Source organism: Serinus canaria, chromosome 3 (genome assembly GCF_022539315.1).
Source record: "Serinus canaria isolate serCan28SL12 chromosome 3, serCan2020, whole genome shotgun sequence".
Lineage (NCBI taxonomy): Eukaryota > Metazoa > Chordata > Aves > Passeriformes > Fringillidae > Serinus > Serinus canaria.
Window position 1 is genome coordinate 56,878,378 of NC_066316.1, and position 26,563 is coordinate 56,904,940.

At 39.1% G+C, this 26,563-nt stretch overlaps 1 protein-coding gene across 1 annotated transcript; it reads right to left on the reverse strand.

The window, feature by feature from the left end:
* Positions 1-407: 407 nt before the first annotated feature.
* WTAP (WT1 associated protein) lies at positions 408-25,995 on the reverse strand. The gene is made up of 8 exons (XM_009095257.3): positions 25,851-25,995; positions 21,704-21,741; positions 21,565-21,620; positions 16,772-16,830; positions 15,056-15,183; positions 8,367-8,545; positions 3,466-3,620; positions 408-1,631 (listed from the first exon to the last, which is right to left on the reverse strand). Exons 2-8 carry the CDS (start codon positions 21,731-21,733, stop codon positions 1,048-1,050), a joined length of 1,191 nt encoding a protein of 396 aa, XP_009093505.1. The 5' UTR covers positions 21,734-21,741; positions 25,851-25,995; the 3' UTR covers positions 408-1,047.
* Positions 25,996-26,563: the final 568 nt, after the last annotated feature.

The following is a 26,563-nucleotide window of genomic DNA, read 5'->3' on the forward strand; positions in this document are numbered from 1 at the left end:
AAAAACAGTTAACTAGTTCAAAAGGCTGAATTGCTAATTCCTTATGGTTTTTAGTTTAATTTGTGCATTTACCCATTACTACTTCAAGCTTTTGGGTTTGGCTTATTTTTTGGGTTTTTCTATAATCATTAATAAAACCTGGTTCAAACTCTAAGGTTTACTTTCATTAACTTCTTTCCACCTCCCCCCCCATCCCCACCATTTTTCTGCCAATAAGCACAAAACCTTTGGAACAAGCACTATCAGGCTGTCTTGAAATTAGTACTAGTACACACCTACACCTTTATGTATTGGGCATACGCTGTATCAGAGAGGATTGACACAGATACAAATTCAACTCAAAAGCAAGGACTATAAATACACCACATACAAATAAGCCATGTAAGCCAATGCAGAACATGAGAAAATTACATTATTAAAAGTTTTTATTTAGGTTTGGTCAGTACAGGTAAGATAATATTGGAGTCACAGAGCAATATGCATCAACAGGATACAACAGTTCTTAAAAACTGAGTAACTATGCACACAATTCTTAAACATTCGGTCACCTAAGGAGAAAATGCACAGATGTATGGTGGGAAAAACTGTAATTAACACTGAAACTACTACAGGACTCCTTCAGTAAGTCCATCTTTTTAGTGATAAAACTACTGTACTGGGCAAACTTGGCAGTCAAACCCACAGCTATTATGACAAATCTTGAAGGTGGTGTTAAGTATAACAGTATGAGTAAGAATGCCCTTACACAGCACAGGTTCTAGATATACACAGATTTGTACAGACATCATTTATGTTATACTTTATGGAAATAATTTCCATTTCAACTTCACATTAACTCATATAAAAATAACTTGAGCTACACAAACATCCTTTTAGCAACATTCAACGTAATTAACTGTTAAAATTTCCAAAGTGGCAGAGGTATTGAAGCAAAAAGAAACCCACAAAAAGGCAAAATTGTGACAAGTATGCACTAATTTAAACGGCTTCTGGACAGTATCCTCTCCCAATTTCAATGACACTGTATAAAAATTTTGCAGAAAAATGTTACAAAACTGAACCCTGCACATTTACACTGGAGTCCAAACCATTCTGGACATGACGAGAACCCACAGTTCTGTTACCTTTCATGCTCACTGTTTTCTCCTCTTGAGGATCATGATTGGAGTCTGTGTCATTTGAGTGGTGAGTGAGAGAGTTTTCACTGCCAGTGGGAGAGTCTACACTTTCATACCCAGTACTGAGCTGGTTTATGTAGCTACCACTTCCTCTACCAGTTCTATCTTCAGAGTGGTTGGATAGCTTATTACCATTCCCTGGAGAAGCCGGGAAGTCATCTTCCGTGCCGCTACCCTCCCTATAAAATCCAGGCCCAGACGTCCGCTGATGGGAGGAGCTGCCATTGCTTGGTCCGTTTGCCAGGCGGCTGCAGTCTTTGCCTGCAGCCTCTCCCTGCTCCGTGGGCTCAGAGGATGGAGTCCTGCTGGTACCTGGGTTGGAGGCCTGGGACTGCTGCTGCTGGTACTGTGCCAACTGCTGGCGAGTCTCCTTCAACTGCTGCTGAAGAACTAGAATGGTACTCTGCATACCTTCTACCTCCTCATCAAGCTGGATGATGAAGTCATTCAATTCTATGTAAAGAAAACACATTTGTTGCAAACACTTAATAGCCCATATACGGTTTCAATCTCAGACAAGAAATTAAAATCTCGTAACTCAACATTTTATGCTGAAATTTTTCAAGGAACTATTTTCTCAGCCATCAGGTATGCACTGGTTTTGATACTCTGCCTCTGAAGGAGAAAATGCTTAAAAAGTGTGGTATCTACCTATTTTCTAAACTGCTATTAAAAATATGTGAGGAAAAATTTAACTTCTGGGCAAGAAAGGAAGATATTCAGGAAAAGGCTCAATTGCAGTAATTAATATTTTGCAAGTAGATCCTATTGTGACTACTTTTACTCAAGTACAGATCCCTGGCAGAGATACTGTAGAAGTGACCATGAACCATATCCATAAGTAACAAATCTGAGTTATGGCAAAACCCTATTCAATAGCCAAAAGTAGTAGTTTTTTTTTTTTTTTTCATCATATTTCAAGGAAGTTTCAATTCTTACTGTGTTTAATCCTTTAAATCATTCAAGAGAGACCACAACAAGATCTTCTTACCAACAGATTGTTAACTAATTTCACAGTGTGTCTTAGTATTTATGTATCAGAAAAAGGTTTTTATGATTAGTTTTGCATTCTGGAACAAAACAAATTTGATCCCAAAACAGTGTAAGAAACACTGATTCAGTCTTCAGTTCAAGTGCCCCATGAGTGTGTCAGATGAAACAAAATGCAAACTGCTTAATATTGTAAATTTTTTTTCGAAGTGTTCTTGCTGCTACAGAAACCATCATTAGGAAAACTCTTATTGCAGGAGTATCCTTATCTTTGAATGATGTATGGGGATGAAGCAACTCAATGCTGGAAATTACTACATTCAAAAGCAGCAGTCTTTAAAGAATGTACAAACTTGCTTCATTTATGTACTTAGTAAATTTTGAAGTGCATTATCAAAACAGTAGTTACTATTCCCACAAAATGACACTATACAATAATTTACCTTAAGCGTTCTAGTTATTTTATGCTGCTGTTTTCTAAATGAGATGAAAATATGATTGGGAATATGATCTATTCTTAAAAATGCATCTCAGACAAAGATGGGATGCAAAATCAAGTTTTTGGTATCTTACAATCTTCAGATGCAAAACAAACAAAAAGATATTCAGGTATATGTGATGTCTATATAGGTTATAACCCCAAGGATAACCTACATAGGTTATATTCAGATAACCCAATCTAACATTCTATGAAGAGCCACTGACACTACACAGAATTTAAGACTGAAGACTCTTAAACCTGCATTTTCCCCTTCATTTAAATTGTGCAAGAGGTCAGAGTTTTTAGATCATTTCAGTTTAGGCTTACAGTGTTGCAAAATTTAGACTATAAACACGACGAGACATTTTCATTCATTTGAGTTACCAAAGGGGGGGGGGGTCAGTTTTTCATTTTCTTAGGCATTGTTGAAAAATTGAATTTTTAAAATAAATTCCAAATGAGTGAGAGTTAACAAGAAGCTTTCTGTTCTCAGTGCATGCCTAGGCTATTTGTTAACAGCTTTCATCTTGCCAATTCACCAGTAATGTGTGCAGTCTAAACATTCCCTATTAAATAGCAAGACTTATACTATAAAAATTTCAAACACTGCATGACTTGAGCTGTGAATCCCACCAGTGCCCCCAAATTTAAGGACTTTGTTTAACTAAGACTACCAATTAATACTTACTATTGTCATATTTTACTCAATACTGCCCTTTCATTCTGGCAAAGGTGATTTAGTATCATGTATATCATCACAAAATTAAACTTGCAGAAGTGCAAGACAACTTCTATTTTTGTTGAAAAATCCCTTACCATCCTGACTGCTTTTAAGTTCCTCACTATATTTCTTCTGTAAAGCCAATTCTGCCTCAAGCTGTGCAATACGTCCTTGGGACAGCTGCCTTCCAAGCTCTTGATTCTCCTGGATAAGCATTCGACACTTCGCCATTAACTTTTTCCCTGTTTGGCTGCAAAGGAAAGAGCCATCTATCACAAAATGAATATAAAACCTTCAGTTATCTTCCTCAATCATGAATAAAGACAAAAAGGAGATGCGATTTCTGCATGTCACAATTCAAGGAACATTATGCCTCAACATAATTGTCATAGCAGAAAGTCTCCCTATAGTTACCACATGCTGTTCCAATGCCAGCTGATCTTCTGTCGCTGTCCCACAAAGTGGAAGGCAAGTTTTATTACTGAAAATATGAATAAGCATATTGTACTTTTTTAATACCAACATCTGGATTATCAGTATGCACAATCTTGCATGTGCCAATTCTTAATGTACTTAAACATTTGATTAAAGATGTGTTTTGCAATTCAAAAGACCAAGGACTGCATAGAAACTACACAAGCAAATTATAAGCAAAATCATTCCCCATTTGTTGTAGTAATGAAATTTAATAACTGAATTTGGGTGAAGAAAAGTTGTTTGGGGGAAATATTAAATCTCATTATCATTTTTCATACTGACAACCATTTTTCTCTGAGAGGTTTAAACATTCCTTTAAATGCTGTCCAGGTACTCTTGTTTAAAAAATGAGATGTCCAGTTTCCAACTCAACTTATATGTTTGACAGTCACATACACACTCTGCTTCATGATTTCTAAGGTCACCATTTCTTAAGTACATCTTGTATGGTGAAGAATGAAAATGTAGCTGAACATTGTAAGGACATCAAGGAAGGGGTATATTATCTATCTACTTCCTTAAAATTGACAGATTTCAGATAGTAAGTAATGATCATTAGGACACTCAGTTTCTGAAAGAAATGTGAAACAGGTAGAAACTGACAAGATTTTCTTTACTAAATTGTTAATGTTACACATCTTTAATCTTCATGATAAAAATCTTGTTGTAAAGCATTATAGGAAGTAGTATGCAAATTAATATATAGGCAATACAGCTGACTCCATGAAAGAGAGAAATTAAAGTCCTCTAGGACTCTTAGTCTGCCAAGTCAGGATAGCATCCCCAAACAATTCTCCTTTTAAGAGGCTCAGCACCATAATGAAGCTGTCTTCTTTTCTACAGAAGTGTAAGCTCTGGCAAAACCCCAAACTTGAACAGTTTTATTGTGCATTCAATAGCAAGACTTGTATTACTCTTCAAGACCAAGAAGGTCATGTAATTTTTTGTATGCTTTTAAACAAGTGACAAATACTGGAAAAAATTGAGGATTAAAAATGTAGAAGAGCAAATTTCTGCTACAATCACAGCCACAGTTCTCTCCTGCAACCAATATACAATAATTTAAAACAGCAATTCCTTATCAACTACCTTCTGAGCACTCAAGCCTTAAACAACTTTTAATTTCTCTGCCAACTCTGCCCCATTTAACATTTTTCAACTGACTTTCCCAAATCTTTCAGATGGGCTGCTCCAGAAGGAATCTGGCTGTGTAAAGTCCTGGAGGCCTGAAAATCTGCTAAAGGCAGCAGCCTGTTTTCTTTCTTGATGTGATGTCCAATGCCAGGTCCTTGAAGTTTAAATTGTGCCGACCTAATACAGTCCAAGTCGCACATTTAAGATGCAAGTTTCCTTAGAGATGTTCATTCTGTGCAAAGGAGGACCACTTTGGAGATAACCAATGTGACAGATCCCAAAAGTTATTAGGCAGACATGATTTTTAGCCATTTGCAAATTCCTGTTAATGGATGCACCATCACTACAAATAGAAAAAGTTTACAATGTTTAAGTCATTGAATGTTTTTCTCTTCACAAACCAACATCAACTGCAGAATCGGCAAGTACCAGTTACCTTGGAATTGGGACAAATTTTAGAATCCCATTAATATCTTCAGGTTAACTCCTGCCAAAATGTAAAATATTTATTACCTGTATAGAAATTTGCATAGTTACCTATAATGCTATTTCTTCTCATCAAAATTTTTCCAGATGTTCTGAACTAGTAGAGAACAACCCTTGCAATTTACAAAAAAAACAGCACATTCAAGAAAATTAAATACAGTAACTATTAAAATAATTCATTTAAACTGTAAAACTAAGTTCAGCATTGTTTTCACAAATCCTCTTGAACATACACGCAACAAAACCTGTAAGAATATAAATAGTTAAATTTCAGAAGACTACAGTTTGTTGTACTAGCATTACTGCAAAATGGCATATCAACTAAATTTTATTTCATGTTTATACTCTGCTTAATGATGGTTAAAATGGCTTAGCATAGCCATTCCTTTGATTACATGCTCTTTCATTTTCCCCTCCAGACATCAGCAATGTTTATGCTGCACATCCTTATCTACATTAAGGTCCAGAGCTAGCTCTGCTTAGGGCTGCAGTTAATGTGTCAACCATGCCAAGAACACCAGTTTAAGATCTGAACAGGGCCATTGCCTCTTTCAAAAACTAGGCCAGATGCCATGAAATGAGTAGTTTTGTACAAGGATGGACAATTAAAACAACTGGGGAAGGAGGCCCAAGATGCTAAGAGAATGAAAAAAACCCTACAAATATTTTACATGAGCCAATTTCTTCACCTTTCAAGAAATAAAATCAGTAAAATCTTAACCCAGTTAACAAAGCCTCAATTATTTACCAGGAAATAACTAACTTTCTATATTCCAGCCACTGCATGTATGGGTTATGCACATTCACACCACTGGCCTAAAATTATATGATGCAAATTAGGGAATGTTGTAGCTAAAGAAATAACATTTTCTTTTGACACTTGGGTTTGAAAGGAAGTGGCAAGTTACTTGTCCCTCCTCAGTTGTACTCACATTCAGAGCCTGAAGACTTTAGAAAACAACCAACTTGTATCTAAATGTATTAAATAACCTTCTGAATTCCAAGTTAGAAACAAGCAATCTGCATGGCATGCCTCTTTCAACGTACTGTAGGGAGCTTTACAAACGGCTTGGCAACACATTAACATTTTATTAATCTAAGTCTTACCTCTGTTTTGATGCTAGATCAATAAAATCTTAGATACCGCTATAGAAAAATCATTCCAGATATATCACTTTTAAAAAGGTAAAGTTTTTCTGTGGATTTTTCTTTTGGTGTTAAGTCATTACTCATGCAAAAAAAAAAAAAAAAAAAACCACAAAAAACCCCTGCATAAGTATACTACTCTTTGATCCCGTATTAATCATCTGAAGCACAAACAGTTAAAGATAATTCCAAGTCAAAATGATGTAATGGCATCTTAATAAAAGTCAGCAAAACTATTAGAATACATCACCTTCTGTGACAGCTGAATGTCTCTTTAATTTAAAAATGAATTTTTTAAATTCAGTCATAAAATGCTGCCCAATTGTTTTGAAAAATCAACACCTCAGATTACTAAATAGAACTCTATTTGCTACGGGAAAAAACAAACACACAAATGCTACACCAGATCTACATTTTGCTTTACAGACCTTAGACATGCACTCCCAACTGTCCCAGATTGCTACTCTTACAAGTAACTTGGGACGACAGAACAGAGGCATCAATAGATTAGCAAAAACTCCTTCACTGAATCCACCAAAGAAAATGCATGCATTTAAGGTTTTTTTGGTTTGTTATAATACTGACTTCATTTTCAGCGAACGAGACAATGCAGAAATAACAACCTGTTCAATTCTCGTTCATCCCAGGAGTTTCACGATACAACAGTATAACCAGAAGTGTTCCTTGAACTATGTATTACAACTATTTCAAGGCACATTTTATAGAGAAGCACAATACAAAAAACCCCAGATGTACAACGGAATAAAAACACCCCACCAACACTGAAGACAGTTGCCATCATGTGCCTTCTGTATTAAGCATTTGAGATCAGTTCTTAGAATGAAGATCAAAAAATTCTCACTTCTGCATGAAAACATGCAGTGAAATTCTCATCACAACCAGTTTTTCTTATACATGCTAGTTGTGATCAAATATATATTGCTTTAAACAATTTTAAACCTGCATTTAGATGGAACGTACATTTTTGTACAGTCCTAATTTTGAGGCGTCCACAGTATTACCAACCATCCAAAAAACAGTTCATTATTTAGCAACAGTAACTTAAAGCTGCATCAAGTGCTAGAGCGCCCAAAGGCTAAACAGTCAAATGTGTACACTACCACTGTTGTGATATCAAATAGCTCTCTTGCGGCTATTCAAAACTGGTTAGCAAGTAAACTCTTTAATGCAAAATTCACCTCATTGAGTTTTGACCCAGCAGTTCACTGAACAAGCAGGAAGTCCACAGTCTTATTGGCAAAACTGACTTACAGTGTCTCTAAGTCACTAGGCTCAAGGTTAAGAGCGAAGCATATTCCACTTCTACATTTTATGGGAATTTTACATGTTCAATTCGTGATTTATAATCTCTAGGTTCTCTCTCCTCCAAACTGTCTGTAGACACAGTGTGCCACAGACTTAAGACTTCTGTTTCTCCCTCTATTTTCTTCAAATAGAACAATTTTGCAAATGTCTACATGTTCTAGAAAAGATTTTTTCGAAGATGGCCATTTCTTCAGAATAGTCCGACGTTGTCAGGCCTCTGAAGCAAAGGGGAGAAAAAAGCTGAAACACAAGGTTCATCTGGTAAGTTTTACATTAAGCATTACAAGCTGGACAGTATAAGAATGTGGCTTTTGCCTCAAAACGTCTGAGTCTTGGTGTGGAAACGAGTACTTGGCTGTCCCACCATAGCATTCTCGTAGTGGGACTGTCAGGGAAGTCTTGACTGGGGAGTATTTGTTTTGTTTACCTATCAGGCGTAAATTTCCAGGCACTCAGTTCATTTTGGGCTTGTTCCAGTTTGTCTTTAGTCTGTTCCAGTTCACCTTTCATTTTTAGGAAAAACAAGTTGATGGCTGGGTCTACCATTGTTGATCGCAGTTGGGCAACACTAGGCTGCTGGACTTGCTTGAGGTACTGAATCTGATTCTGCATAAAATAAGAAAAAAAGACTGTTATTCATACAATATTAAAGAAAAATAAGTCATTTCAATACCAACAGTTACTCCAAAGTTAACATCAAGGTAGCGTGCCTTCTCTCACACTGTAACCCGAAGAATACAGGATAAAAACCACTTGTGCACACCTTGCACCCTTGTCCACGTGCCTGCTCACCCAAGCTCCCATCCTAAGCAGCTGCCATGCTTAACCTTTCATGGCAGATTCCCCTCCAGATCCCAAGATTATTTTCTACATGTCAATTTACATTTGTCAGAGCAATATCTAGAACATTAGAATGCTCCCTTTCTTTTCTATCTGCCTGCACTCCTTCTGGGGAACAATGACCATATGGAAAGAATTATCTACTTAAAACAGACAGTTAATTCCCACTTAAGTTCAGTGGAAGTTATGAAGGAACATTACAGCAAAGATTGACAAGAAATATTTACAAGCAAATACAAAAGGTTTTGATAACCTTCTAAGGTTTTTTGCAATTGCAGTAGTCACTTAGGATGCAAGATTGTGTATTTCTGAAAATAATTTAGAATGATTAACAGCAATTAAAACAGATTTTGGTTGGATTTTATTCTCTTTGCAAAAACCATAAGCCAAAGGAGTTACAATTTTATACGTTTGAAACACTTGCAACAGTCAAAATTTCAGATGTAGTAACTGAGAGGTTTCCTTTTAAATACAATATTTATTGTTCAAAACAAATGTAAATAAGTAGGATTAACTTTCAAAGTTTCTTCAATTTTAATCCCATCACAACAGAAATATCTAAAATTTTACAAAAAGTACGTGTTTAGAACCCTGCTAGTCACCAATACTGCATCAGCCTACACAGAATGTGTTGATTCTTAAATTCAATTTATTATGCTCCCTGTACCACATGCATTGCTTCATCAGCAAGAGGTAAACAGGATCACAGACTGTTAAAAGACCTTAACTGAAAGTCAGATGGTTTGCTTCCCTTGCAGGCAGTCCTGCAACCAGACTTGAGAGCAAGAGAGTTTAACTGACAAACCCTAAAGGGAAATAGTCCTCCTGCACTCTCTCCTTTCCTTGGGACACACAGCACAGCCAGCAGCACTGACAGCTTAACCATGTTCCTGTACATGCAGTTACTCTTATGGGTTCTTTACAAAGCAGTGGTGAAGAGGAAGTACAAAAGTCCTACGTACACTCAGTGTGCATCAGCAACCTCCGTCACTTCTAAACTGAGTATAGTGTGTTTTAATTTATATATTGTTAAGTAGTAAAATCGCCTGGATTTTATTTCAAGTGGTTTCAAAGGTACTGCAATAACAGAAATATTTCCTTTGACACATTAATTTGCTATTACAAAAATAAAAATACTTAGCTACTTAAAATTGAAATCATCATACTTTAAATTTTAAACAGACAAAGTTCTATATATACAGAAAGAAATATAAAGGGAATAAAGCACTGCATATAAATATTTTAAGGAAATAAAGAATCCACATACAATGTGGGTAATGCACCTAAAAACAGGAAAATCTGGATTAAGGTTATGCTAATATTTCTTGGATGGCATTTTACCTCTCGGGTCCTTTGTCTCACTGAATGCAAAATATATTGCTCATTGAATAAAGATCCATTTTATTCACTGTTATTAATGCATATATTCTACCCACTCATTTATTTTTCTGCTACTAAAGTATTCCAATAACCTGTCAATTCTTTGTGATGGCTAGAGCTAGGACACAGTAAATCGGACAACTTCACTGGCAACATATTTCAGACAAAATCATGATAGAGCAACATTGTTCCCAATCCATTTTTAAAGAGACATCACTATCTGGGGGGGGATGAGGGAAAAGGCCATGTTCCTTGTCTTATCAAGGCCCACAATCCCCCCTCTTACACTGTAAATCTAAAAACTGTAACAGATTCCCTGGATCACTAGCACACAGAATTGCTGCTGCTGTTCCTCAGTCACACCAGAAATGCACTTAAACACTCCAGAGGACCCAGTCAATGCTGTGCAGTGCCAGTTATTTGACAATCTCATTGGGGTCTCTCCAGCTGACACTCCTGACCACAGCAGATGGCACCTGCACAGGACTTCAGCTCAACCATCATTTCTAAAGCAGTCTTGTAGAAAAAACTTACTTAAACAATCCTTGCTCATTGCCTCCCCAAACCTGAAAAACAATTTTTTCCCTCCACTTTTTCCAACTTAAATTTTCTCAATTCTCCACAAGTGCTTTCTCTAGTCGTTAACTCCAGAGATCTCATCTGTCAGGCTTTTCATCCATAAAGACCTAACAACCTCCTCCCAGTATGACCTCCTCCCAAAGCAAGCCCAAACGTCTTTCCTTTTTGCTGATTTCCTAATTGCATTTGTCTTCCTGCTTAGCCAGTCCAAACCTCACATTCTTGCTCCCCCTAATCACTTTCTGGTATGAGTCATCTCCCACTGATATTCCAGGTGGTAAGGGTTAGGGAGCAGGAGAGTTTGCCTACAGTCAGGACCAACTTCAAGCTACAGCTGAACATACAGGAATATTCATGTCCAATGCCATACCCCAGGCAATGCCCACTTTAACATCTGAAATGCCTACAGACTCTTCATATTCCAAAATATGAAAGCACACACCAGCTGATATTTTTCAAAAGCCCATCAGATGGACAAGTAGAGGTAATTTTCACAGACAGAATAAAAGTCTTGCTATCAGCCTTCTCTCTGTTCCAACCTAAGGCAGGAGAGCACTGAAAGAAGTCTATTTAGAGGACATCGGACTGTGTGAGGTTTTGTTCATGTGGATTTTTATTATTTTGTTAAAGACAGACAATAACATTTTCAATCCCCCTAGTTCTCACATTCCTGTAAACACTTGCATGCTTTCATCTGAAATCATCCAAAGATAGCTACAAAGAACCGACACTCTGAACATAATAAACATGACGAACTTACAAAAGGGATCACAGGGGCCTGAGAGAAACCTAAGCAACCTAAGTCAGATCAACTGTATATCCTTCTTATAAGGAAGGAATAAAGTGCACAACTAAGAAGAGAAAAAACACAAGAAAGCTGTAACGTAAACCACAAGAGTCATGACTACCTAGGGCTACAGTCCAATTACACCCACAGAAAGTTCCACTCATTGTTATCTGTTCCATGAAAAACACATTTGAGCAGCAAGTATTTCCAAATGCCTACCCACTTACTGACTCTCAGTAACTGCAGTAGCCTGGAAGGAGGTTAAAGCCTTTCCCTGAAGCGGCACTGACTTGACCACCACTTCTACCAGACATAAAGCTTTATGTAGAAACCATAGCCAATACCTTACCCTCACTTCCCTAAGAGCAGCAACCTCTTCTAGTGGGTTGTTCCTGCTGGAGGAAGGTAGCTCAAGGCTGATGCTGACAATAGGGTACACAGGATGTTAAATGCCTGAACTTCAAGGTAGCCCTCAGTGACCCTAAAACCACGGAGTAACTTTGCAGCACCTGCCACAGACTTTTACTAAGCTGCTGGCTCTGAAGAAATCCATATATTCTCCTGCTACACTCAGCACAGAGCACTAGAGAGAATGTAGCTATTCACTCCCCTCCCATCTTGTTTCTTAAAAACTGACACAGAGGGCAATGATTCTGCTACTGCTACTGACATGCACACCTACACTTTAAGATGACAACTGGTGACTTTCATAAGCTGAAAACACACTAAAAAGTTACTATTTTTAAAAAGGGTGAAAATTAAAACACCAAAATAGAGTTCATCACACTATTTTAAAACAGAGATAGTGTACTTTAGTAAGCAAGGTGTTCTACCCAAGTGATCAGAAAACTCAGTCTTTGCTAACTACTAGCAGTTGAATATGGTATGGTATTAAGTTTTAAACCATTTAAATTTGAAAGCAGTAAGTTTGTAAAAATAAAATATCCCAAAACCACATCTGCAGATTTTCAAGAAAGCAGACACCATAAAAGCTCTGTCTAATTATAATGTGATAGAAAACACTAAATGCTTGCATATAAATGTTCGTGGTATATTTTACATGTAAGTGTGGATTAAAAAAGAATTGTTAACTATAATCAAAATATGGAAAATTATTTTATGGATTAAAATCAGGCATGTCAAGTAACATCACATGATTAATAGCTTATTAAATGATTTAACAACCTGTAGCTTAGCTTTGCATCTTATCCAACATGACATATTTCTTTACTGTTACTATAGTGGAAAAAATAGTCTCTAGTAACAGGAAGCCAAGCAATCCTTCAGACCTTCTTAAAACTATGTGCATTTTTAAACTTGAAAATACCTAAAGGTGACCATGTCTCCATTATACACCTCCAGTGTACCCATTTTACACTTCTTCAAGGATGCATCTTCCCACCTCCAAGTAGTGTGGAGATTACATCCTCAGTGTTATTCTTGAGTCAAGAGCAGGAGAAATACAAGCCACCCGAGTGTGTGGGCATGTGTCTGTTTTTTGTTTCTTTTTGGTAGGTTGTTACCCACCCTTTTATTCTTCTTTAAAGTACACAAAATAAAAGCCCTTCAGAAATTTTTCTAAACAGATGTTCTAGAAAGATTATGCAGCTATAAACATCTAACAAAGTGCAGCCAAAACCTCTATAGTCTTCATGATATTCAAATCATTCACGACAGTCAAATTCAAAGCATTAAATACTTGGAAGCTTATAACTTCAAGGAAGGAACAAAGGCAAATATAGCACACACAAATGTGGTTTTGGTGAAAAAATTGTATTTCTTTTTATTTATTTATTTTTAGGATTTACTACTTTAGCTATATGCTAAGATGTTCAGAAGGAAAAAAAAAAACTATTATTACTGCTGTTCCACATGGCAGAATTTATCAGTACAACTCCACAAGTGAAGCAGGACCAATACAGTAGCCTTACAACTAGGGAAGTGTTGCAGTCCAGTACCAGAACAGATCTTCACTGGCATCCTGGGCTGCAGTGGCAGAGTGCTGCTAACAGGCTGAGGGAGGTGAGCCTTCCTCTCACTTGACACTGGTGAGATATCTGGAGTACTGGGTCCAGATCTGGACACCCCAGTACAAGAGAGACACAGACATATCATAGTGAGGCCAATGAAGGGCTGTGAGGCTGATTAAGGGGTTGGAGCATGCGACACACAAGCAGAGGCTGAAAGTGGTAGGGCTGTTCAATCTGGAGAAGAGAAAGCTCGAAAGATGTTACCAATGTGCATAAATACCTGATGGGGAGTAAAGAAAGCAAAGCCAATGGTGCACACTGAAAGCACAGAAGGTGATGGGCATAAACTTAAACACAGGAAGTTCCACTTAAACATAAGAACACACATTCTGCTGTATCAGTGGTTCAACACTGGCACAGGTCACCAAAGACTTCTGCAGTCTCCATTTCAGGAGATGCTTAAAAGCCAACAGTGTACAGTCCTGAGTAACTTGGTCTGACTGACCCTGCTGTGAACAGGCAAGCTGGACTAGAAACTGCAAGTGTCCTCCAACCTCAATGATTCTGGGCTTTGTTTTTCACCACAGCAAAGTAAGCTTAATCCCCTTTATTTTTTTCCTGTTTATAACACTGTGAACTAAAGTGATCTTATGACCTTAAGAGCAGTGAAAATCCTGCATACAGAGTTCAGTCACACTACTATATCTGATTGCTCTGAAAAACTTCAGGCAAAAAAGAAAGGAAGACTTAAAAAGCAAAGGAAAACTACAACACTAGTTATTAGTTTTGCACAGAGCTTGTATTTTTCATAAGAGAAGCTCTAAAGAATATATTACCGAAACTAACAAGCTTTTTACAATCCTCTCAGAAGCTGCCAGATTCAAGCAGAATGAAAATTATGTTAAGAAGGTAATCCAATAAGATAGTTTCCATGAAACCTAAACTAAACACAGATGTAAAAGTCACAGAAAATGCCCAGAAATGAAGGAGCAAGAAACAAAGATCAACAAAATACATATTCAGAACAGTAGCAATTAAGCAGATCTGCTGAATTTCAAAAGAACTTTGAACAAGTCAGTAGCAACTTCACCTACCCAGCCACAGAGAGAGAGGCTTACAAATAGGCTTACACTGTTACCCAAAGGCAATGTGTCAGCCAAAAACGTCCTAAATGAAACCAAATAAATGCAATCATATCCTTACGTTATTTGTTCCTGACTCTAATGATACTCAGAAATAACATTTTTTGTAGATATGCTCCACAGATAAATGCCAGAAGAGAGCAAGCATGGCACATGCAAGAACTACCTTAGTTTGAAGTAAACCAAGCTTCAATCACAACTGCTGCTGAAAATCAACAGCAATAACTAATATAAAAAAACCTCCAAATTTTTAAGACGTGATCTTTACTAATTCAATTAAACTACCCTGCTGTGTCTTTAGATGCAGAAATTGCGATAGTGTAGATACACAAAAAACATTGCATAGCTCATAGGTACTAGCTCAACAGCTGATGTTGCTACAACAGTTTGAACACACTTATCCTTTCTAAATACTTACAGTACACTCTTGCATCTCCTGTTCCTTAGTTGCCAGCCTCATCACCAGAATATTTTCTCTTCGGGCAGACTCTTGCTGTTGCTGTTTCAACTTCTCTTCAGATTCTCTCAGCCCCGTCACATCATTAGCTAACACAAGCAACAACACAGAGAAAGCATGTTTTATAGTACCCTCTCACAGGAAGTTTAAAAATGATAGCTAAAAATCTAAAAACCAAATTTATAAACAGAAGTCAAACAGTTACACTTTTTGCAGGCATGTTCATAACTAGCATAAATAAAAAGCAATATATCATTAAGTATTGGAAAAGCTTAACAACAGCTGACTTTAAAGCCATATTCCTAGTTCTTCTTTAAGATCTACTAAAACTTTCAAGATGTTTCCATGTTTGTATAGGAAATCACTCTGCGCTGCAAAAATCAATCTGCAGTCTGTAAAACACTGCTGTTTTAGGGCAATCCTCAAACTGGTCTCAACACTCCATGAGCAAACAGCAAGACATTCAAGAACATTCTGTCCCAACTAGAATTCTGATCCATGGACATTAATGAAAAATTATATATGAAATACAAGAGAAGGCAGCACATTTCCAAATTGCTCAAACAAAAACACATGCAAGCTGTTCAATACCAACTGTATACATTCACTCTACTACTTGTCATATGTAAGACAATTAAAAACTTGAAAAAATTATATTTTCATTTTTTCCTAATTTCTGGAGAATAATCAGCTGCAAATATAACCTGAACATTACAAATTGCTTCAGGACAATGATTTCTAAATAAATCCTTGCAGGTAATTAACACTGACTACTATGGCCTGTACTGTTTCCAAAATCAAGAAACTAGGAATGTTTAAACAGCTTATTTATCTACATTTAGACGGTTTGAGATGTGAATGGAATCACCTGTTTCCATGTGCTCTATTTTATTCTCTCCAAAATATTATGAGACAGCAGCAGGAGGAGGTAACAACAGCAAAAGAGAGGATATCCATTTGGACTGACAGAAAAATACCCTTCAAACTCAGTGGTATTACATCTTTAAGTATGTAGACTGAAAAGGTGAGTGGAAATCAGGAAATACACCATCCCTAACTGGGAATACAACTTTTAAAAGTGACTTAGGATTGGCTGTTCAGTCACTCCCAGAATGTATTCATATTTTATCATTTCAGAGTAGAATGTTTTCCCCACATTATCTTCCAAAAGACCATGTTTTAATGACCATATAAGAATGACAATCAAATTTGCCTAATCAGAGCAAACAATCCTTGGGGATTTATTTTAGACATTTACCTCTAAACACTGTTTCTCCTCCCAGCCTTACAATCCTGTAAGACTAAAGGCACAGACATTGCTGGAGTATTTCAGCAGACAGTTTCCTTTTCTAATGGTAAAGTAATGAAAGTACTCCTGTTTATGGAGTTATGCTTTGAAGCTTCCCCCTACCCAGTAGTCTGTGTCCTATAGATGCAAAAATAAGACTTTTTAGACGGTGGGAGAAATTTGCAACTGGAAAAGAAATTGCTAAGAAAGCTGGGAGAGGCTGAAAACTTAACAGCAGAAAAAACAAGGGCTCTTTTCCTACCAAGTAACTGACATAACAAATTATTATACTAGCTTACTTCTAGCACTTCTAGAAAGCACATATATTACTTGATCACTCTGCATTATACATTCAAAATGTGCACCATTTTGAAACCCAGCTAACTTACAATTAAGGTCTGTGTACTTGCCCTCCAGAGCTTGCACATATGCTTCATATTGTTTCCACCTGTCACAGATACAAAAAGAAAAAAAAAATTCTGAAGCTCTGTTTATTAAGTCAAGGCATCTCATTCCTAAGCTTTCAGAGCACACACTGATACCATAATCAGAAAATGTCAAGCAGGAATTACACAACGGCACAAAAGACAATCCCAATTTAAAAAAAAGGAGCATTTAATTGTGGAAATAGTTAAATTTGCTTTGCATCTGAGAGGAACAAAATGGTAGTTTTGTGTATTACAACACTTAAAACTTACATCTTAAAAATCAGTATTTTAGACAAACATTAGGATCAAACACTACTTATTTTTGCATCTATATGCATCTTATTCTCATAGCAGAGCAATTCAAACAAAGTTCTGTAACAAAGTGCAAGACAAATACAACATTAAGTATGTTACCAAGTGAATAGGACAAGCAGAAGTGTATCATAACACTAGAAATGGCAGTCTAGATTAAGCAGTTATATCAGCTCATTCAGGTTAAGACCACTCTCTAATTACCTCCATCATCCATAAGCCAAATAGTTTAACAACTCTTTGAAAACATTATTTAGGAAATTCATCTGCAGTCAAAAAATATCACCTAAAAATAGCACTGCATTTTATACAAACCATCAAATCAGTAGCAAATAAAGTCTGCTGTAAAGTTTAGCATGAAATGCTTTATGAAAAAGTCCACAGCATGGTGTTTTGGGATTTTTAAGTAGTACTCTGCACCTAACTGTGTGTGGTCCTCATGATGGAGCAACTGCACATCATTAAGAAAATTCATCTAATAGCTTACCACTATAGGAGGTGTCTGCTCCCTCCTCCCTATTACCTTCTCTCCCTGACGTGTATTTTATGCTAGACTCATCACAATTGCTCCATTTTAACTCTCTAACCTACACTACTACTTTAATTGAAACTATAAAATCTACCTATAGGTAATTTGGACCATTTAGTGAATTCAAACAGCACAATAAAAGGTCTAAAAAGCATAAGAGATCTCTAACAGCAAGTAAGACCACATCAGTGGGAAAAGGAAATGAAATCACGAGACCTCTTCCTTCAAGCAACAAGAAAATTTTACATCTCTACAGCTGAACATCACAACAGCATGAACAAACTCTCAAAGCTCTGTAAAAAAGAGCAGTAGTATTCATACTTAACCCTTAAACTAATCTCTCTGCTCTAAGAAGTTTCACCATTTGACCATTAAAAATTCTATGTTAGTTCAGGAGATTTCAATCTCCCAGAAGTAAAACTGAAATGGCTTGCTAAACAGCAAATCTAGAAAGAAAGAACCTAATTTTACATTAAAAAACTGACATGCAATAAACAGTTGGTCTTCAAACATACAGAACTACTTCACTTTGAAGTTACAGCACAAACCCAGTAATTCTAAAACCATTAAATCCCCCCACACTCCCCTAACAGGAGCAAGTGAAGTGAGCACATTACACAAGTTAAGTAGACGTGCCAGACCACCAGCTGAAAAAAAAGGAAAAGAACCCCTGAAATAACCACCCACAAACAAACCATGTAGCCTACAGTCACCAAGAATGTTGTAGATAATAGCTCTAACTCACCTCTCAACAACTTAGTATTTAGGCAAGAACCAAATTCCTGGAAAACAAAACCTAGATGGCTCTAGACCATGTCATGGATTTCAAGTCATATGCCTACCAACACTTCTAGAAAATATACCTATTCAGATGTGGCATTTTGTCAAAAACCTGGTCAAGACTCTTGCAGTTCAAGCAACTTGTACTGGGCCTGGCTGAGACAGAGGCAATTTTCCCCACAGCAGCCCTCACAGCACTGGGCTTTTGCACTCATAGCTACAATGGCATTGGTAACATATCAGTGTTTCAGCCACTGCTACAAGTGCTCACGCATCATCAAGGCACATTTCCCAACATTCCCCCCTCACCAGTAGCCCAGAAACGGGCAAGATCTTGGGAGGGAACACAGCCAGACCCTTGACCTCCTTGCCTTGCCCCAGATTATGTCTTCCAGCACATCTGTAGCAGACTAAGGCAGCTCATCACTGAATCTGAGTGGGGGAAGAATGACAAAGGCTAAAAGGCAGATTTTTTTTCCTCCCAGCAGTTTGCTTTCCACTCAATATGGTAGTTTATGTCCATAATCTGATGGTTCAAAATTAATATGCTGAAGAGCTTCACCAAAGTGCCACTTGGAAAAACATTCAAGAACAGACACAGGAGAACTTGGAGGACACTCCTGAATCTGTTCTGTGTTCAAGGGATTGCTTACAGTCTCACAAGAATTGGAAGGTAGCTAAGCAGCATTATGTCAGTAACTTAATTCTCTTAATCCTCTAAAAATATTTAGCAGACTTTATAGAGGTAATTTGAAGCTATGAAGTCCTAAATACTTTTTCTTGAAGCACCCATTTTTTATGCTGAGCTTTGGGGTTCACAGTAAATGATTTACAGCAGTTAGGGGTCAAGACACACACTGAACCCAGGCCATTCCAAAAATGACTGGCTCTAAGTCCCTGTTAACTGAAGTTTAGTAAAAGCACTGTATTTCCTCAGAAATACTTGTGCATATCAGAGAGTGTCAGTGTTCTACCAGGTAGCCACTCAGCTGAATGATCAGGGCAATACTGATCAGATTTTTAGCTATGATCCACAGAAAATCTCAGTGTTCCTGGCTCTTCCTTCTCTCAGAAGCACCTAGAGTCAAGCTAACTACTGCATTAAAGAGGGGAAATCTTAAGATGACTCCAGGGTAACAAGTCATGAGACAAGCAGAAATTCAAGGTCAGGTCTAAAGGCTCTATGTTGGTCCTGCTCATGTTTAGTCAACAAAAGTTACGAAGAAGAAACCTAAATTCTGTAGTTCATGGAAAAGAACAGTAAAATTGGGACTCATGGTACAGAAACTGACCAAGCCCCCCATTTTTTCTATGTATGTATTTCATCACTGCAACTGTGACTTATTACCTAAAAGACTAAAAGGTGATTACACATCTGTCTCAAAAAGCATTTGCCTCACCGAAGCACAGACCAAAAAACTACATTCCAAATCTTAAGACAATCTAGAGGTCAACACATGCCTTTCTACATCTCAAAGTAATAGAAATGCCATTGATTAAAATATATGTGTAATAATATTTTATTCCAGCGTATAAGTGAAGCCAGCAGTTAGTGCAATAATTGCTAATTTTGCATAAAATCACGATTAGAGGTAAACTTACTAGAAATCCATAATTTGCCCCCATACAAAAAAAAGTGCTTGAAAGACTCATCTATGCAAACTAATAAAATGGACATGACCAAAATGGAATGTAAATTTCCATTTCTGCATATATTGAACAGTTATATTCCTTAAATCCATTTAAGGATTTAAAGGCATAATCCATGCCCTTTTTGAGAGCATGTTAGTTTTTCTACACACTAAGAAGATGATTCAATAGCAACATAGCTGTCATTAGCAAATTCCCTTCTGCCTCTTCATCAACACAGGTGAGCTGCTGACATACTTTACCTCCTTGTGGGCATTCCATCACATTCTCTCCTGAATATGTGCTGGAAACTCATCTCTTCTATGTAGCAACTAATGATTGCAAGTTACAGAAACTTATTACAACTGACAGCCTCTTCTTGTTTTCACACTATCAGTCAAAAAGCAAGTGGCACAGAATCTATGCTTTGGTGCTCTCACATGAATTTTATCGCAGAAGTTAAGGGCACAGCTTTGGAGACTTAGGAGTTTTCTATAAAAAGGATCACAGGGCCAAAACATCTTATAAAAGAAGCACTTTTTCTTACTGTTTAAATACACTTTTCTCTACAACCCAAAAGATGGATACTCAGAAGCAGACAGAAACTAGTTTTAAACATATGGAGCCAGACTGTTTACTCCCTGGAAAAAAACTGTCACCCCAAAAGTAGCTGGCAGGATAGTTTAGCCAGAAGGGAGGGTAGCTGATCACCATGTACACTAAGTGTTGCATATGTAACCCCTTGTTTCTACACAATTTAGTCTTTGTTTTATGAAACAGCAAAATTTATCTTGAGACCCTTATAACACTAATAATTCAGCATACAAGAAGCCAAGAACTAATGTTTACCAAAATGCACAGACTATTCCAGCAGATACACAGATGCCCCACAGAAGGCTAGATTGGATAGCTCCTGGCTTATGAATCAGGAAATTCAGGCATAGAGAGACAAGTGGCCTGAGGTGGTTTCTTTAAGCAGGTGGTATGTGCAACAGAATTCCCTATAATTGTTCCCGTGGTGACACTTAAGCTTTCTGAAAAGTTAAAAAGATGGCCAGGTCCTTTCTGATCAAAAGTTTAAGGCAATGAAAATTTCATTTTAACATTTTTCTGTTAATATCTGAACATGCTGAGAAGACAACTGCAAGGACTAAGAAAGCATAAAAAAGTACCGGAGAGGTGACATTTTTCTGATGTTTAAAACAGCTCGCTATCTATCAAGGAATGTAAGCAATTGTATCTTCTCTAGTTATGAGTGAAGAAATAAAAATACTTGTACTTATGTTCTACAAAATACTATTAAGGATTTTGCCTTTTGGGAAAAAGTGCTCCCTCCCAAACTACAAATATTTGAGACAAGAGGAGAACTTTACAGAAGAGATACATTATGAAACAAAACTGTTTTTCAGAACAAGGATGCTAAAAGACAATAAAAGTAAATTCACACATCTTCCACATGAAGTTCACTAAAATGCTGAGATGGAAAAAAGACTTTTTACGTTACCTTAGGATAAGCTCATCTCTAGGTAAAACCTTAAAATCTGCTTCACTAAGGCGAACCTATGAAGCAAAAAGAAAAGCATAACTTATCAAGCTGTCCTGATTACCTGGAAGGGTGAAGTCACAAGTAATTTTACACATACCTTCTTTGGGAGAGGTTCTTCATTCGTCATTGTGAACTCTGAAGGGAGAGGAAAAAAAAGGAGTTTTATTTAGTGTAAACTGAACACTGAACAAGTCAGAAACTTATAGCCTTAACTGTTTTGGTTTGCAATATTACACCACTGAAATACTGGTGCCACACAATGCAGCACCAGAGTACAAATAACACTGTGACATGTTTGCTCCTGTAATCTAGATATAGCCAGCTGCATTTTTTCTAAAAGTTACCTCAAACTTTCTATTTCTATCTAAAAAGCCAATCAGTAATCAATCCTTCCTATTTAACTAATCAAAACCACCCAACTTTGTATCAAACTGACATTCAGTATGCGTCTACATCTACATAACAAAGGTAAAGGATCAGGGTCTGAGGAAAGCAATTTATACTACTGCTCTTCAGGGTCTGAGGAAAGCAATTTATACTACTGCTCTTCCTCTTCAGAATAAAAGAATAATTTGTGAACATTACAATATGTTCTTCCAAGTACTTATTCTCTTAAGATTCAAACAAACAGGAAGTACAGTCATTTTAAAACCCGTGTGAATATTCTCAGGAAAAGTTAGATATAAAACAGCTTAGATAAGCCATCAAACTGAATTCCTCTGGTGCATACAGAGCACAAGAGGACTGCATTTTGCTAGGTTAAATATTCACACTGCTCTGAGTAACAGGACATGCTTCCTTATCTCTACAGAGTAATACACAGTATTTTCTACAACTATGATTATGTAAGAAATATTGAGTTCCTAAATCTTACAGGCATTCAAGTAACAATAAATGCAAGGTTTGGAGGCATGGATCTTTGCAATATGCTTTCCAGTGGAAAAGCTGCACATAATTTTAAGAGCTGACAAGCTTGTAAAGCTACTACTGCACATGTACCAGGGAAAGGATGCATGAACTCCTTAGTTGTGAACACTTAGCTTTAAAGAAACAATGCTCTTAAGGAGTAGATGATCTATTTTCTCAATTATTTTTATGGATTACCTTAGTATTTTCATAATGACACTCAATGAACCAATTTAACTTTTCCAAATCCTAAAACAGTTGGTCAGTAAAACAAGCAAATGCATTCCAATGAAGCAGAGTTTCAACCCGCACTGACGCCACTGACAACTACACAGCACCCTACTAAACAAGGTCCTGGTTAACAACAAACAAAACAACCAACACTCACAGTCCCTTCCTGTAATAAATACTGACATTAGAACCCACAGAAAGAAAACATTCAGTAGAAGCATCTCACTAATGAATGGCAGCTTCCTGTTGCTAGGCTTAGTAACACACAGGCACCTAAGTGCTTCCCGAAACTAAGTCACCTTCACTCCCACCCCCTTCCCCCCTGCTAACAAGAAGTTACTCAAGCATTTTCCTTGAACTTCTGCCTGCAGCTCCTTATTTGAAATTGTTTTACCAAAAACATACCTCAAATATAAAATACAAGCATAAGAGGCTGCTGATACAAATTGCCAGTGCACAATTCAATCATTCAGAGTAACTTGAGATTACAGAGGGAATGCTTGTGGCTCCTGTATTTAGGCTGCCTACCTACCTTCCCCTTTACTGTAATTTTTCCAAACATTTTTAGAGCTTTTAACTGCTTTGGAGTTTGGAAGTAGTCTTGAAGATCTCAGCTAGTGTTAAGTTTCTGACAGAGAGAAACACACTTTTCAGATGTCCCACACAACTACAGCTAACTGATTAAACAGTGCACACATGTCAAGTCATTACGTGCGTGTTGCCCAAAACAGTACCAAGTACCAAAAAACGTGGATTTCCCCCAAAGATCTGCTGCAGCACACGGCAATTATAAACATACAACTGCTGTCACAATCATGACTACAAGAAATCAAAGTTTGATGCTCCAATGCAAAGGTAGTCAAACTTTGCATCTCCAGATCTCACATAAAATTCCAGCACCAGACCAGGCTACTCTAACCTCTACACCCAGCAGATCACTGTTTACAAAACCACCTCCTGCTTTCAGAGAACGAAAGACTGAAGTTATAGGCCACTGCATTACAGAAGTTACTACCTTACTGCCACCTACTACTACTTGCTATGATAAAACCACACACTAAAAAAAAAAAAAAAACCAAAAAACAAAAAAAACCCCACACTAGCTAAAAATATTCCATAGGTTATTCTGGAAAAGTTAGGTTAATAATATCTATAGATAAACACTTAGTGCTCTTTCCACACATACAAATTTCACCTTGCTACTGCCCTGCAACAGCTTTTTGGGAACATGGAGTACCTCAGCAGAAGCTGAAGAAAACTGCTATCGTTGGGCTCTGTGTTTCTCAGAAACAGCAGCAGCGCCAGGCTGGCTGCAGCAACAGTCACGGTCATTTGCCTAGTGTTCTGTCAAGGAACAGGTGAATCTGTATGCTACAGACAGCAACTGCCACTGAAATGTTCATTCTTTTAATCTAACACAGTAACTTCTCAAGCACTGTGCATCAAGAGATACTTATCACTCGACTTGGCTCTAGAAGAAATCATCTCTCTCCTACCCATATCAGAAACACCTTGCAAGACCATGATGAAGAGTCACTTTCTACAATAAAAAGAGTCAATGCAAACAACATTCCTACATAACTGACTGGAATTAACACAACTGTATTTTGTGATTTATTTTATGAACAGCTTAACTGCACCATCCTAACTAAGCACTTGCATGATTTTGCAGAAACAGTGGCTGCCACACATCACTCCTGCATATCTGCTCCTGGCAACAAGCAACATAAAACCATACCCCATACTTAGAATAACCGGCACTAGAAGAATTTTCAGAACAACTCAATGTTTTGGGCTTCTATGGCAGTTTCAATCACAAGAAATGTGAAATGAGGAAAGTACATTTTAATTTTAGTAACTCTGATAGAAGCCCGCACACCTTTTCCTACAATGTTTATAAAACACAGGATTTAAAAACTTCTTTAAAAACCTCAATGAACAAAAGTAATTGAATGAGGTATGAAGCTTTACTTGCTATATGCAAGCTGAGAGTTATTTTAATGATACCAAGAAAGAGTTCAATGGGGAAAACCCCAGTGTGGGCTCTCAGCTCCCAAAGCACGTACGTGTGTACATATAATTTACAAAATCGTTAGGGCTGGAAGGCATCTCTGGGGATTACATAGTCTAACACACCCCCCGTCCCTACTAAGGCAGTGTCACCTACAGCAGGTGACACAGGAATGTGTCAGGTGGGCTCTGGATGTCTCCAGAGAGGGAGATTCCATGACCTGCCTGGGCAGCTGTCCCGAATGAGTGTGCTCGAGATTGCTCAAAAATTTCTCAGCTCACACTGCACCCTGGAAGGGAGTTAAGGCGGAAAGCACCCCCACAGCAGCCTGTTCTGCCGCCCTCAATGTAAAGAAGTTCTTCCTCATGGTAAGGTGAAACTTCCTATGTTTTAGTTTATGGCCACTGACCCTCGTCCTCCCGCTGGGTACCACTGAAAAGAGTCTGGCACCCTTCACTTTAAGATAGCACCCGCCCTTAGGATATTCGTATGTATTGATGAGAGCCCCTCTCAGTCTCCTTTTTTCTAGAGTAAAGAGGCCCAGCTCACGCAGTCTCTCGTCGCAACAGAAACATTCCAGACCCCAAATCATTTTTGTGGCCCTCCCCTGGACCCCCTCCAGTAGCTCCGTGTCTCCCTCGTACCAAGGAACCTTCTGACGCTCAGAAAGAAAAGCTTCACAGTAGCCCCGTAACTGCTCAGCCATCACACTCGCCTCAGCAACCGCGGGACTCCCACCCCACCCCCCCTCCGAGGGCCGCAGCCGCAGGTGTTTGACAGACCCAGCTGCTGCGGCCGCCCCCCAGCCCAGTCAGCGCCCGCCCCGCCGCCCTCGCTCCTCTTCCACAAGGGAAACACCAAACGCGGCTCCCGCGGCCGGGGGCGCGGCAGCAGCCCGAGGCAAGAGGAGGAGGATCTCGGCCGCGCAGTCAGGCCGGGCTTCGGGGCCTCGTACAAAATGGCTCTAAGTGCTTCCGCTCCTCCCCCCCGCGCCCGAGGTGAGGGATGAAGGAGCCGCTGAGGGTCGGCACCCTGGGAGCGCGGGCTGCCCAGTCCGTCCGTCCCGCTGGGGCGGAGCGCTCGCACGGCCACTCACCTCCCGCCTGCGGCGCGGAGGCCCCGCGCCCCTCGCACGCCGCTTGCCTGGGCCGCGCTCCGCCTCACATCGAGCAGGGGCGAAACGCCACCGCCGCCACCTCCACGCCTGCCGCCGCCAGCTGCGCGGGCGCCGCCGCTGCCACCACCAGCTCCGCAGCTGGGATGGCCGCGCCTCCCCCCGCCCGAGCTCCCCCGCACGCCGCTCCCGCCCGCTCTTTATTTGCGGATTCTCTGCGCTACAAAATGGCGCCCAGGGAGGAAATGAGCGCCTGCCCCGCCCCGCGGCCGGCAGCTGCGCGCGCACCCGGCGTGGGGGGGTGGTGGCGGCGGCGGTGGTGAGAGGCTCCGTAGCGGTGCAGGGCCCCGGCACGGGTGCCTCAGCCCGCCTGCGGGGGGGCCGCTGCGGGAGATCTCCGCTCGCCCCGCCGGGAAAAGGCGGCTCCCGCGGGTTATTAGAACTCCGATTTAAAGCCCGTCGGCCGAACGGGCCGCGCAGCGCTCGTATCCGTGGGGTGCCGCGCGGCCTCCTGCCGGCGGGGGGCGCCGCTGTCCGGCGGGATGGGGCGAGCGGCGCTCGTCTCCCGCCAAAGCGGCTGAGGGGAGCGGGACCCGGCGCCTCCTGGGAGGAGGACTTGGCGCCTTCCCGGAAGGCTGGCGGAGAAGATGGGATCTCTGGGAAGGAAAACTACGCGCAGCAGTAAATAAAGTGGA

What these genes read in the sequence shown, in the direction of transcription:
- WTAP (XM_009095257.3), bottom strand. Translation starts at nt 21,733, where the DNA reads ATGACGAATGAAGAACCTCTCCCAAAGAAG. An exon ending in AGAGATGAGCTTATCCTAAG is followed by an intron (nt 16,831 to 21,564) that starts GTAACGTAAAAA and finishes TATCTGTGACAG; the next exon opens with GTGGAAACAATATGAAGCAT. An exon ending in TGGAAATTTACGCCTGATAG is followed by an intron (nt 3,621 to 8,366) that starts GTAAACAAAACA and finishes TTTCCTTTGCAG; the next exon opens with CCAAACAGGGAAAAAGTTAA.